The sequence below is a fragment of the Schistocerca americana genome, chromosome 1 (genome assembly GCF_021461395.2).
Source record: "Schistocerca americana isolate TAMUIC-IGC-003095 chromosome 1, iqSchAmer2.1, whole genome shotgun sequence".
In the NCBI taxonomy this organism is placed as follows: Eukaryota; Metazoa; Arthropoda; class Insecta; order Orthoptera; family Acrididae; genus Schistocerca; species Schistocerca americana.
In genome coordinates this window covers 508,871,528-508,886,633 of record NC_060119.1, presented here as the reverse complement: position 1 = coordinate 508,886,633, position 15,106 = coordinate 508,871,528, and the positions used below count along the sequence as shown (strand labels likewise).

Below are 15,106 nucleotides of genomic sequence, written 5' to 3'. Positions count from 1 at the left end.
GGGCATTTAATTGTTGTTATTATTATTATTATTATTATTATTACTATTCCTGACAACGTAAACTTTTAATTTTGGTCTGTATTAATTCTGTTTGGTTGAAGTGGTAGCTTGAAGATTTTGTCTCCATACGTTTTCGTCAGCTCGTAGATTTTGTTTATGAGGAACTGTGTTTTATGGAGAGAGATCAGTTCCATAAACTCTAGCTTTCTAAGGTTACCGCTTACATCAGTGTTATGATGCTGAAGCCAATTAATCATTCCTTCTTTCTCTTTACCGTGATAGATGTCTTGTCAACAACTGACAGTAAGAAGCATTACCTAGAACAATTTTTGAGGGTTTTCCCAGATTCTGAATTACTGATTCTGTGAACCAGTTTGTAAACGTAATGTTCTTAATTTCTTGATGATAATCTCTTGTCTCCTTTGATTTAAATAACAAGAGACCTTTTGAGAGAGAATCTTGTGAGGTGCCTGCATGACAAAAAATAAGTTTATCTCCCTTGCTGGAAGGTGTTGCCATTGTTTCTTTACTATTTCACCTATCCAGCCCTGCTTTTCAACATGCCCAGCATTGACACTCTTATTACTAGGCCACACGACTTGGATATTCATGCTGCGGTTCTGCCTTAAAAAAGTAGCTCTGCTACACTTTCGCTCTCCATCAACAGCTTAAGGCCACAGAAATGCTCATAGTAAAATCCTAGATCTTGCAACACTGTGTGAGCTGCATTAAAAAAGACCTGCAATACCTTGCTGAGTTTGATTCTCCTTTTCGCGAGGATACTCTTAAACGTGACGACAGATTGCTTCCTCGGCAAATCAATCTGTTGTGTTAATCCATTTAGACATAAGTCTTCAGCCAAGAGTTTTAAGGCAGCTTCCTTTTTATATCTCGAACATTTCCTTACCAATCCGCACAATAATCTTTTTGTTTATGTTTAGAGCTGCAGCAGTTCTATCGATTACATTGTTAATGGAGAGCAGTAGGCCACCATTAACTTTTTCAGTCTGAAAATAGGCACATAACTCACAAACCAAGCATTTCGACTGACCTCATATGCCAATCCTCTGGCCAGGAGAACGATGTGGAATGTTTCCATTCAGCAAACTTCTTTCTGACATTGTTAAGACCACACAAGAATTAACAGTAACAACCAATACAGTGATACGTCATGCAACAGTAACAGTGGCAACAAACAAAGTCACCCCCCCCCTGCGGGTCCAGGGATTAGAATAGGCCCGAGGTATTCCTGCCTGTCGTAAGAGGCGACTAAATGGAGTCCCACCCCCTCAAGGGGGTCGTTAGCGCCTGCGTCCGGAGACGGACGGTTCCACGACCTCTATTTGCGGTCATTTTGCTTTTTCACTTCTCGTTTCTTCCTTCCTTTGGTTGGTTCCTTTCTTTGCTCTTCTCCACCTCACTGTCTTCCTTACTCTTTCCCTTGTCTTCTTCTCATTGCCTTCTTCTCCTTGCCTTCTTCTCCTTGCCTTCTCATTGCCTTCTTCTCCTTGCCTTCTCTGGTCTCCGCCTCGGCGTTTGAGACAGTCTGTCCTCTCTCTCCCTCTCTCTCTTCTTTTTCCTCTTCTTTCCTCCCTGTGCGTGCCTGAAGGCCAACCCACGTGTTCGCACGCGTAGCCGGTGACGGGGGTAACGCGTAATTCCCCGCCCTGGGTAGACATGTAAGGCACGCACGTACCCGCTGGTAAAGACCAGGCCCAGGGAGGGGTGATTGCCTGAGCTGATACCTTCTGACCATGCCGATTGGTCCCTCTGTCTGTTTCTCGGGAGGTGTGACCTGAGGTGTAAACATTCACCTAAGGCGGGAGTGCCCTCTGAGAGGGTCCCCATAAGGAAGGAGCGCGCCATCGGAGACGCTGGCAATCATGGGGGATTCCTCCGCAATGGATTTCACTCCATCTCTCTCGACTTCTGCCCAAAAACGGAAACATGACCAGCCACCAGTGACAAAAGTACTACCGCCTGCCCCACAGTTCCTCGTCGTTTCTCGATCTGAGGACGGAAAGGATTTTGCCTCTGTCAACCCTTTCGTTATCCAGAAGGGCGTAGATGCCATAGCCGGATCTGTCAAATCTTGTACCAGGTTGCGTAACGGTACCTTATTACTAGAAACTGAGAGCACCTTTCAGGCACAAAAACTGCTTCGGGCCACACTCCTGTACACGTTCCCTGTCCGGGTGGAGGCTCACCGAACTTTGAATTCGTCTCGTGGTGTAGTCTATACTAGCTCCCTCGACGGATTGACTGACGAGGAGATTCAATCTTTCCTCGCTGAGCAGGGTGTGACGGCTGTCCATAGGGTCATGAAAAAGGTCAACAATGACCTTGTACCGACCCGGACACTTTTCTTGACCTTCGATAGTGTTAAGCTGCCATCGCGCATCAAGGCGGGCTACGAGGTTATTTCTGTTCGCCCCTATGTCCCGACACCTACGCGCTGCTACCAGTGTCAGCGTTTCAATCACACTCGACAGTCTTGTTCCAATGCGGCTAAATGTGTCACTTGTGGCAGGGATGCCCATGAGGGTGACTGTCCACCTCCGTCTCCTCGTTGTGTGAACTGCCAGGGTGACCATGCCGCATCCTCCCGCGACTGTCCTGTCTATAAGGAAGAACGCTGTATCCAAGAAATTCGGGTCAAAGAGAAAGTGTCCACCTCGGCTGCTCTCGAGCTATTGGGTAGTAGGAAGCCCACGCTGCTCCCAGCGGGGAAATACAGTACTGTCCTCGCCTCTCCTCGGACTACCAGGGAGGTGGCAACCCAGACATGCGATCTGACCTTCAGCACCACGGTCGTCCGTTCGGCCAGTGCTAAGATCGCGCGGTCAACGTCTCCTCTTCCTCTCATCACCCCACAGACACCAGCCCCTTCATCAGCTTCTGCTAAGACGAAGACCCAGAAGTCAGATGCACGGGCCTTCAAGAAGGAACCGTCCCGTGCCGACTTCCTACGTACCTCGACCTCCCAGCCTTCGACCGGTACTTCCACCAAACGACCTTCCAAGAAGGCTCATAGGAAGCACAGTTCTCCTTCTCCGCCACGGCGCATTTCTTCTCCTGCGCCACCCAGCGGTTGCCGTCCCAGGCCGTCATCCGTTTTGCTTGGCCGCACCGCTGGTAGCCGAACATCTGGCCGTTCACCGGTGGAGGAAGCTCCCCCTCCCGGCCATCTTACCAAGATGGCCGATGAACCTATAGACCCAATGGACGATGACTGTCCGCCTACTGATAGCGGCGGCAGTGCTCGCTCGAAGCCAGGCCCTCAGCGGTCTTCGAGGTGACCCCTTCTTTCATCTTCCTTTTCTTCTTACGATGGCACTTATTCACTGGAATATTTGCAGCATTCGCTCCAACCGAGAGGACTTGAAGTTGCTGCTCCGCTTGCAACGTCCGCTCGTCGTAGCCCTCCAGGAAACGAAGCTACGCCCATGCGATCAAATTGCCTTGGCACACTACATCTCTGTGCGTTTTGACCTACTTCCTGTGGTAGGTATCCCGGCTCATGGAGGGGTTATGTTGCTGGTCCGGGATGATATTTACTACGATCCCATCACGTTGCACACCAGCCTGCAGGCAGTTGCCATCCGCATCACTCTCCCCACTTTTACATTTTCCATTTGTACCGTTTACACTCCATCGTCATCTGCCGTTACCAGGGCAGACATGATGCAACTTATTGCTCAGCTACCTGCACCATTTTTGTTAACTGGAGACTTCAATGCCCACCTTCCCCTTTGGGGCTCTCCAGCATCCTGCCCGAGGGGCTCCCTGTTAGCAGACCTTTTCAACCAGCTCAATCTTGTCTGCCTCAATACTGGCGCCCCTACTTTTCTTTCGGACACATCTCACACCTATTCCCATTTAGACCTCTCTATATGTACTCCCCAACTTGCACGCCGGTTTGAGTGGTATGCATTTTCTGATACATATTCGAGCGACCACTTCCGTGTGTTATCCATCTCCTGCAGCATACCCCCTCTCCGTACTCATCTAATTGGACCATCTCCAAAGCAGTCTGGGAGGGCTCTTCTCTTCCAGGGCGACCTTTCAGGATCAAACCTTCACAAGCTGCGATCGTCAGGTCGCACACCTCACGGAAGTCATTCTCGCTGCTGCTTAATATTCCATCCCTCGCCCTACTTCTTCTCCACATCGCGTACCGGTCCCCTGGTGGACCGCAGCATGTAGAGACGCTTTACGTGCTCGTCGACGTGCTTTACGCACCTTTAAACGCCACCCTACAGTGGCGAATTGTATCAATTATAAACGACTACGTGCACAGTGTCGTCGTATTATTAAAGAAAGCAAGAAAGCCAGCTGGGCTGCTTTCACAAGCACCTTCAACAGTTTTACTCCTTCTTCTGTTGTCTGGGGTAGCCTGCGCCGGCTATCTGGCACTAAGGTCCACTCACCAGTTCTGGCTTGACGGTCGCGAATGACGTCCTTGTGGCCCCTGAGGATGTCTCCAATGCCTTCGGTCGCTTTTTCGCCGAGGTTTCGAGCTCTGCTCATTACCACCCTGCCTTCCTCCCCCGCAAACAGGCAGAGGAGGCTAGGCCACCTAACTTCCGCTCCTCGAATCGTGAAAGTTATAATGCCCCATTCACCATGCGGGAACTCGAAAACGCACTTGGCCGATCACGGTCCTCCGCTCCAGGGCCTGATTTTATTCATATTCAGATGCTGAAGAACCTTTCTCCTGCGGGTAAAGGTTTTCTTCTACGTACTTACAATCGCATCTGGATTGAGGGACATGTTCCCGCATGCTGGCGCGAGTCTATTGTTGTCCCGATTCCTAAGCCGGGGAAGGACAAGCACTTGCCTTCCAGTTATCGACCCATCTCGCTTACCAGCTGTGTCTGTAAAGTGATGGAGCGAATGGTTAACTCTCGATTGGTTTGGCTGCTCGAGTCTCGACGCCTACTTACCAATGTACAATGTGGATTTCGTAGGCGCCGCTCTGCTGTTGACCATCTGGTTACCTTGTCGACCTTCATTATGAATAACTTCTTGCGGAAGCGCCCGACTGCGGCTGTGTTCTTTGATTTGGAGAAGGCTTACGACACCTGTTGGAGGGCGGGCATTCTCCGCACCATGCATACATGGGGCCTTCGCGGTCGCCTCCCTCTTTTTATTCGATCGTTTTTAATGGATCGACAGTTCAGGGTACGTGTGGGTTCTGTCCTGTCTAGACACCTTTCGCCAGGAGAATGGGGTGCCACAGGGCTCAGTTTTGAGCGTCGCTCTCTTCGCCATCGCGATCAATCCAATAATGGATTGCGTCCCAGCTGATGTATCAGGCTCCCTTTTCGTGGACGATTTTACCGTCTATTGCAGCGCGCAGTGTACGCGTGTCCTGGAGCGCTGTCTTCAGCGTTCTCTTGACCGTCTTTACTCCTGGAGTGTCACCAATGGCTTCTGTTTTTCTGCCGAGAAGACGGTCTGTATTAACTTCTGGCACTACAAAGAGTTTCTCCCACCGTCCTTAAGACTCGGTCCCGTTGCTCTCCCAATCGTGGAGACAACAACATTTTTAGGTCTTACATTTGACAGGAAACTTAGCTGGTCTCCACATGTGTCATATTTGGCTGCCCGTTGCACCCGTTCTTTAAATGTCCTCCGTGTTCTCAGTGGTATGTCATGGGGAGCGGATCGAACCGTCCTGCTTCGTCTATATCGGTCGATCGTCCGCTCCAAGCTGGATTATGGGAGCTTCGTATACTCCTCTGCACGGCCATCCATCTTACGCCGCCTCAACTCCATACAACATCGGGGTTTACGACTTGCGATCGGAGCGTTTTATACTAGTCCCGTAGAGAGTCTTCATGCTGACGCTGGCGAATTGCCACTCACCTACCGGCGCGATATACTGCTTTGTCGGTATGCCTGGTGGCTACTGTCAATGCCCGACCACCCGTCTTATCGTTCCTTTTTTGACGACTCTCTCGACCGTCAATACGGGTTGTACGTCTCTGTGCTGCTACCCCCTGGAGTTCGCTTTCGTCGCCTCCTTCAACACCTTAATTTTTCACTCCCTGCAACCTTTCGAGTGGGCGAGAGCCACACGCCACCTTGGCTCCAGGCTCAGGTTCACGTTCACCTTGACCTCAGCTCGCTCCCAAAAGATGTTACCCCCGGTTCGGTCTACCACTCCCGTTTTGTTGAACTTCGTTCGAAGTTCATCAATATGACCTTCATTTATACAGATGGCTCAAAGACCAATGACGGGGTCGGGTGTTCTTTTATTGTCGGGGCACAAAGTTTCAAATACCGGCTCCATGGCCATTGTTCGGTCTTCACAGCTGAGCTCTTTGCTCTCTACCAGGCTGTTCTTTACATCTGCTGCCACCGACATTCTGCTTATGTCATCTGCTCTGATTCCCTGAGCGCCATCCAGAGCCTCAGTGATCCGTATCCGGTTCACCCTTTCGTGCACCGGATCCAACGCTCTCTTCAGCAGCTGGTGGACGTCGGTTCTCCGGTTAGCTTTATGTGGGTCCCTGGCCATGTCGGTATCCCTGGGAACGAAGCTGCAGATGCCGCGGCCAAGGCTGCGGTCCTCCAGCCTCGGAGAGCTTCTTGTTGTGTCCCTTCGTCGGATTGTAGCAGGGTAATTTGTCGGCGCATTTTATCGCTGTGAAATGCCAATTGGGCTGCACTTACAGACAACAAGCTTCGGGCCTTGAAACCTCTTCCCGCGGCTTGGACGTCCTCCTCCCGCCCTTCTCGGCGGGAGGAGGTCGTTTTGGCCCGGTTACGCATTGGACACTGCCGGTTCAGCCATCGTCATCTGCTGACGGCAGCGCCGGCGCCGTTCTGCCCGTGCGGGCAACTGCTGACAGTCCGCCACATTTTAATGTCCTGTCCGGATTTTAACACACTGCGTCTTGATCTTAACCTGCCATGTACTCTAGATGCCATTTTAGCGGATGACCCACGAGCAGCTGCTCGCGTTCTTCGTTTTAGCAATTTGAAAAACTTCTCTAAGGACATTTGATGATACTGTTTTTTAATCCTATGCCTGTCAGTCTGTCTTTTATCGTGTTTTCCCTTTTAGTTGTTGTTTTAAACTTGTGCCTCGCGGTGCATTCTTAACGTATTCAGGGCGCTAATGACCATTGAAGTTGTGCGCCCTAAAAAAAAAAAAAAAACGACCGAGCAGGACAGTCAGCTGTCTGAAATGCTAACATAGTGCAAGCCTTAAGTATCACTGTTGTTTGTGTAAAGGGTACAGGTTTTTCCCGAGTTTTGTGTCAGACTTAATCATAAATTTTTGCAGATCTGCTATTTCCAAATCAGTTGGTTTGTGTATTGTATGTTTCTCTTCTGAAAAAGAGATATAACATGATCTTTGCAAAAATCCGTAGTAGTGAAAGAATAGTGCTTTGTGGTGAAAGTGCACCTGGGCTTAAGTGATTTGGCTGCTGCTGCTTCTGCTGTTGTAAAGCATGTAGATTTTGTGCATAATTCGTGGCATGCAAAATAGTTAACACGTGCAAAGCTGAAAGATTTTCATTGGTCTTCCTTTACCTCCATATCACAGATTAATCCTGTTGTATGAAAAGTGCCATTAATTCATTCAAGCTCCCCTAATGCAGGGCTTTAACTTGTCTTGGAATTCTGAACTCATTGTATAGAATGATTCAGTAAAACAGTTAATCTGTAAGGCAACAATGCTCAATGCATATAAAAGAATCAGGTTGAATGTATTCATAAAATCCTAAAATTTAAGCTAATTGAAATTACACCAAAATAAAAATAGGTGAATGCTGTTCTCAAACACAGGATGATTTGGTTGACGTTCATAAGCAGATGGAAATTGCCCTGACTACTGTTAAACAATTGGCAGCTGCTACAAATCAGTGTGTTTGAAGAGCTCCCAAGAGTTGTGTGCCTATGATACCTATACCAGAGGAACCTCAAGTACTAACTCCTCCTTTGGTCCTGTCTCGTCTGCAGAAAGTACAGGATATGTCATTAACCATCCACTTCACTGCAAGTTGCATGTCATTGGTAGAACTAGGCATCATGCACAGGGTGGATGGGGACCAGGGAGGACTCAGGGTGTTGTACCAATCCCCCTAACCAACAAGTTTGAGGTGCTGTCTTTCACTAAATTAGAAATTGAGCCAGTGGGACTTATTTCACATGTTTTGGGGAAACCTGTTTTGTCCAGTGTCAGGAGTAAGCAATCACAAAATGGTAGGGGTCTAACAATCGTTGGCAGTTCAAACGTATGGCGAGTGATGGTACCCCTTAGGGAAATGGCAGCAAGGGACTGGTAAGGACGCCAGGTGCACTCAGTGTGTATGCTCAGGACCCTCTTTCAGCACATTGAAGAGGCTATTCTGGCATCTATTGAGGGAACAAGGTGCAACCAACTGCAGATTGTGGCACACATTGAAACAAATGATGCCTGTCGTCTGGGCTCCGAGGTCATTCGTGGATCATTCTGGCAACTGGCAGAGAAGGTTCAGAAGGCCGGCCTTGCACGTGGAGTTTCAACGAAGCTCACAATTTGCAGCATAGTTCCCAGAACTGATTGTGGCCCTTTGGTGGATCATTCTGGCAACTGGCAGAGAAGGTTCAGAAGGCCGGCCTTGCACGTGGAATTTCAATGAAGCTCACAATTTGCAGCATAGTTCCCAGAACAAATCGTGGCCCTTTGGTTCTGAGTCAAGTGGAAGGAGTGCAACAGAGGCTTCCAGAGTTCTGTGAGAAGCTAGGCTGTGACTTCCTGGACTTGCGCCGTAGGGTTGAGAACTGTAGAGTTCCCCTGAATAGGTCGGCTATGCACTACACACCAGAGGCTGCTACTTAGGTAGCTGACTCGTATGTGGGGTGCACACAAGGTGTTTTTTAGGTGAGGCGACTTTCCATCCAATCCAGATAAAGACAGCTGTTGAAAATCAAGAAGTATCAGTGTAAGATCGAACGAGGTGCCTCTCACAGGTGAAGAGTATTAAATTCCTAATGGTAAACAGCCAAAGCACTCACAACAAAATGCCAGAATTTGAAGCACTCACGAAAAGCAGGAGGCTCATATAATAGTAGGTACAGGAAGCTGTTAAAACTGAAATTGATAGCAGTGAGATACTTGGGGAAAACTTAAGTGTATATCAGAAGGATAGGCGATTGGAAATTGTTGGTGGTGTCTTTGTCGCAGACAAGAAACTGTGATCCACTGATTTAGAAACTGAAGCTGCATGCTAGATTATTTGGGCAACACTCAGTATGGTAGGGGGGGGGGGGGGGGGGGGCAAGGTGGGCATAAAATGATTTCTGGACCCTTCCATAGCCTGCCAGACTTGTCTCCTGATGTAACCGGAAACTTTTGATGAAACCTCAGCTCACTTTATATAAGTTCCCCCATCATACTTCAGTCATCAGTGGAGACAGGAATCATCCAACAACTAATTGGGAAAATTAAAGTTTTGTTAGTGTGGGTGTGGTAAGACAGCCTTTGAAACATTACTAAATGCCTTCTCTGAAAAGTACCTAGAACAGACAGTTAGAAACCCCACTCATGAAGGAAATACCAGGTGATCAAAAAGTCAGTATAAATTTGAAAACTGAATAAATCACGGAATACTGTAGATAGAGAGGTACAAATTGACATACAATTTGACATACAAATTGACACACATGCTTGGAATGACATGGAATTTTATTAGAACCAAAAAACTACAAACGTTCAAAAAATGTCCGACAGATGGCGCTTCATCTGATCAGAATAGCAATAATTAGCATAACAAAGTAAGACAAAGCAAAGATGATGATCTTTATAGGAAATGCTCAATATGCCCACCATCATTCCTCAACAATAGCTGTAGTCGAGGAATTATGTTGTGAACAGCACTGTAAAGCACGTCCGGAGTTATGGTGAGGCATTGGCGTCGGATGTTGTCTTTCAGTATCCCTAGAGATGTCGGTCGATCACGATATGCTTACGACTTCAGGTAATCCCAAAGCCAATAATCGCACGGACTGAGGTCTGGGGACCTGGGAGGCCAAGTATGGGGAAAGTGGCGGCTGAACACACGATCATCACCAAACGATGCGCGCAAGAGATCTTTCACCCCAATACGGGGTGGAGCGCCATCCTGCATAAAAATCGTACGTTCCAGCAGGTGTTTATCAGCCAGGCTGGGGATGATGCGATTCTGTAACATATCGGCGTACCTCTCACCTGTCATGGTAGCAGTTTTGCTGTCCAGCGCCACCTGTTGGACATTTTGTGAACTTTGTTTCTTTTTGGTTCTAATAAAACCCCATGTCATTCCAAGCGCGTGCGTCAATTTTTACCTCTCTATCTACATTATTCCGTGGTTTATTAAGTTTTCAAATTTGTACTGACTTTTTGATCACCCTGTATATCGGCTCTAATGGTAACAAATAGACCTGACCTTTTTGAAGGTGTCCACATCGAAACTGGTATTAGTGACCAAGATGCGATTGTGGCAGCTGTGAGTACCGAACTACACAGCACAGGCAGGAGCATGTAGAGTGACTTTTGGCTCTAGTTTAAAAGAGTAGTTGACCATGCCCTGGATATGTATGCACCCCGTAGATAAATTCATAATGGGAGGGAACCTCTATGGTATACAGTCACTGTAAATAAACTTATAAAGAAACAGAGATTACTGAATAATAGGTGTAAAGCAAAGTATATAGATAAAAAGATGATGAATGTAACACATTTGGCTGACAAAGAGAGCCCTTCTATGGCTACAGCAGAATATTGTCAGGTGATTTTTCACAGACCCCCAAAAAATTCTGGCCATATGTAAAGGCTGTTAATGACACCAAAGTTTTTATCCAATCTCTACTAAATGAGACAGGAACTTAAATTGGGGGTAGCAAAGCAAAAGCTGAAATGTTAAACTCCATTTTCAAATGTTTCTTTGCGAAGGGAAACCCAGGAGAAGTGCCCCAATTTAATTCCTGTGCCACTGAAAAGATGAATAAAATAAGTATTAGTGTCAGTGGTGTTGGGAAACAGCTGAAATCATTGAAATTGAACAAAGCTCCAGGCCACGATGGAATCCTGTCAGATTCTATACTAAATTTGTGGCAGAATTAGCCCGTCTCCAACTGTAATGTACCGTAGATCCCGTGAACAAAAAACCATGCCCAGTTCTTGGAAAAGGGCACAGGTCACACCCATCTACAGCAAGGGTAGTAGAAGTGATCTATAAAGCTACCGTCCAATATCCTTGATGTTGATTTGTTGTAGAATCTTGGAACATGTTCTAACACAACAAGATATCTTGAACAGAATTTAATTTGTTGAGTATGATATACAAAGTCAATAGATTGGAGCAACCGTGTTGATGCTTCATTCCTTGACTTCTGGAAAAAGTCGGTTAATACAACTCCACACAGTCTTTTAGTGCACAAGACATCAGCTTAGAAGAAATGTAATGAGCTTTGTAATTGGATTCAGTAGTTCCTAACACTTAGAACTCAACATGACATTCTTAATGGAGCAATGTTTAAAAGTAAATTTGTACATACTCCAAGGGTATGTTGCCGGAATATTATGAGTGACAATACATGTAAATCATCCAGTGGATAACATTTGAAGATTATTGAGGGAGTTAGCTGATTACACTGTTATCCATAGGAACGTGGAATTTTGAAAAATTCTGCTGAAATGCAGGGAACCATGCAGGTGACTTGGTGCAGAGACTGGCACCTGACTTACACAAAATGGAAAAGCAGAGTGTGAAAGTGTGGCGTTACCTGAAGTACTTTGCGCCACTCACTATTAAAAAAAAAAAAAAGGGGGGGGGGGGGGGGGGCAGGTGTGAGTAGGACTTGCACACTTAAGAGTTCTGTACAAACTTAATTACGTATGTCAGCAGTTCTCCATTCATGCTGACTGGATTGCAGTGCTAAAAGTTGAATATCGGGCAAGGAATGATCTTATTGCTCATATGATGTGTTTCAGAAATTATCCATTATTAGATATCTAAGAGTGATTACTGCACATAGCTATGGCATTTCAAGTTGTATGTGAAGCAAACATTTGCAGACTCGGAGCGATTACTGCACATAGATAAGACCTTTCATGTTGTATGTGAAACAGACATTCACAGAGTAGTTTGTGAATGTTTATTTCACATACAATTTGAAACGCCATATTTATGTGCAGTAATCATGCCCGAATATCTGATGGTGGATAAATTCTGAAACGTGTTATATGAGCAATAAAGTCATTCCTTGCCTGATGTTTGACTTTTACCATTGTGATTCAGTCAGCCTGAATGCAGAGCTACTTATTCTTTTAATTTAAAGTTCGGTGTGTGACCAAGCGAGGTGGCGCAGTGGTTAGACACTGGACTCGCATTCGGAAGGACAACGGTTAATCCCGCGTCCGCCCATCCTGATTTAGGTTTTCCGTGATTTCCCTAAATCACTCCAGGCAAATGCCGGGATGGTTCCTCTGAAAGGGCACGGCCGACTTCCTTCCCCATCCTTCCCTAATCCGATGAGACCGATGACCACGCTGTCTGGTCTCCTTCCCCAAACCAACCAACCAACCTAAAGTTCGGTGTCAGATAACAAACAACAAAAGAAAATATATTTCTCATACCACGTATTTACAAATTAACAATTTTCGAATTGTTTTGTATGACTTGTACTGTGGAACCTTGTTTCTTGCAAAATTTCATGATTCTCTGTCAACGGGAAGTACCCTTTATTACAGGTTTTTTTTTTTTTTTTTTTTTTTTTTTTTTTTTTTTTTTTTTTTAAACTTCTGTAGATGTTATGAATATGAAGCTTGTTTTTCAATCCAGTTTTATTGTGGTGTGTCAGAAATATGTTCAATTGTTTTAGAGTATTGATTTCTCCAGTAGTAGCACTATCTATGTTGTTGCAGTATAGTGAAGTCCAGTTGGAAATCTAATTGACATTGCTTGTTTGGGATATGTTCAGCAGTTTTCGTGCAGATAGAAAAGATGCAGTTAGTATTCTAGAATATAGAATAGTTTTGAAATAGTTTTATTGATATGAATTTTCACAAGGCATTTGATTTTGATAGAATAGTGAGTTTTCTGTTGCACAGTTGGGAGGATGGGAAAAAATGACAGGTGTTATATATGGTCAGCAGTATTGTTCTATTCTCATAATTGTGTCTTTTATAGGCAAGCAGTTGATAACCAGAAAGAAATCATACATCGTGCCATATTTAAGCTGCTGGGCTTATTTCAACTTATTTAATACATTGAATGATTGTTGCATTGTGTAGTTTCTCTGTTTCAATCAGCCAAGTTGAGAGCTAACAATATAGCAGTTGTTGAAGTGAGTTGTTGTCTTGATACCCCCTACCTCCCCCCCCCCTCTCTCTCTCTCTCTCTCTCTCTCTCTCTCCGCCCCCCCCCCCCCCCCCCCCCCCTTCCCTTCCTCCCCATCATCTGCACAGATTGTTGGTGTTCAAATTTTGTAATGAATGTAAGAGTGAAACATGTCATACAAAGACAAAGCTGACCTCTTGATCGAATCCTAGAATACTGTCTACAGAATCTCCCAAATGTGAAATGTTTACAGTCTGTTTTTACAGGTACATGGTAGTAATATCTGAGGATGATGTCATCTGCCGTAGTTGCGCAAACCTCATGAATACTCTGGATCGTTTGGAAGCTGAGATGGGATCTGTTCGTAATGTTGTACTTCGATTTTTGGAGAAGAAATATGCTTTAGAAGAGGGAGAATTGCTGAACAATAAGACATCAGGGGTACCGTTGCCTCAAGTAACGTCAGGTACGTACTTAATCAATAAATATGGTGGTCATTTGAAAGCATAATCTAAATGTGGACCTCCTATTCAAATAACAAAATGTAAAACTGCAGCTTTAGAAAACACGATAATGAAAAGTCCTGTCATTTTCTTGTTGTTGCTCAAGGCTTTAGGATTACAAAATTTTAAGAAGAAAACACAGTATTTGTGTAGACTTATGTGGAGAGGCTCCAGTGATCAGTTGCATCAGCGACTATCTGTTAGAGGCCTTGTTTATGACGAATGTCTCTTATCATGCATTTGAATTTTGCGGGAGCCTGGTCTGGGGAAGCTGGTCTGTGATGATGCAGTAAACATATTTATTCTAATTGTACTGGCATTCGGGAAGTCCTTGTTTGTTTTGCAGATTAGGATAAAATTCAGGCTGTCGGAACTAGTGTGGCAGATATATCGAACAGCCACTGGCAAAAAAAGTTTCCAGGAAACATTGCAGATGATTTAGGTGTTCATTTTGTTCACATGTTATTTGAGAGTGAAACGGTAGAGAAATGTTAGTTTCTACATATTTAGAGAGACAGAGAAATCTTCAGTAATGGGTTTTTGTGTGCAATCTGCCAAAATGGGAATTGCAAAGTAACTGTTTATATTCAGATGTAGAAGAACAATTCCACTTTCTAAGTCAACTTAAATCCTTTTTGCAACTCAAATTTACCTAGTCCTTGTCCAAATCCAAAGTGACCTTCATTGACTTTGAGATTGGTGAAGGCCACCTCCTAACCTCAGTCTCATTAAACTCACCAATAAACAACAATAGTTGCCATACCTTCCACATCAAACACTCCGTTCTCTACATTGTTGGCATCCTCAGCAAACATATCTGTTCCACCATTGAATCCCTCAAACACCTACTCCAACAACCTTTCCCAGGCTTTCCTTTCCTACAGTTACCCCACAGATCTTATTTGTAGGCAAGTCTTCTGAACTTTATCCTCCTTCCACTTCATTTCCAGAAAGCTCAGAAGCACCCAGGACCACCCAGGTATTGAATGCCTCAATGCAATACTCTGACAAGGCTTACTTTCTCAAGTTAAGCTCTGAAGTAAGGTCCTCACCTCCTCATATCCTCCCCATATCACCCATCCATTTCCATTGCCCTCCTAACCTCCATAATGTCGTAGTCTAACCATATGACAAATCCAAATCATTTTCCGTACCTCAGAGTTCCAACCCATATAATCGTTGTCAAAAGTAAAATCTGCCCCATTTAATCAACCACTGCAGTCTGCGCCAGGCTCCAACTCCACCACAGGTAAGTATTGAGGTATCAAAAGGAAGAACAACTTG

At 45.4% G+C, this 15,106-nt stretch overlaps 1 protein-coding gene across 6 annotated transcripts in view; it reads left to right on the top strand.

Moving 5' to 3' along the window:
• Window positions 1–15,106, top strand: part of LOC124604780 — a 110,824-nt gene that overhangs the window by 33,008 nt on the left and 62,710 nt on the right. For 5 of the 6 annotated variants that reach the window (XM_047136511.1, XM_047136509.1, XM_047136508.1 and 2 more), the window contains exon 3: window positions 13,586–13,785. In XM_047136511.1, the coding sequence (XP_046992467.1) occupies window positions 13,586–13,785 (200 nt within the window). Of the gene's footprint in view, window positions 1–13,572; window positions 13,786–15,106 lie in introns of all 6 variants that reach the window. The other variant, XM_047136513.1, reaches the window with a different exon arrangement.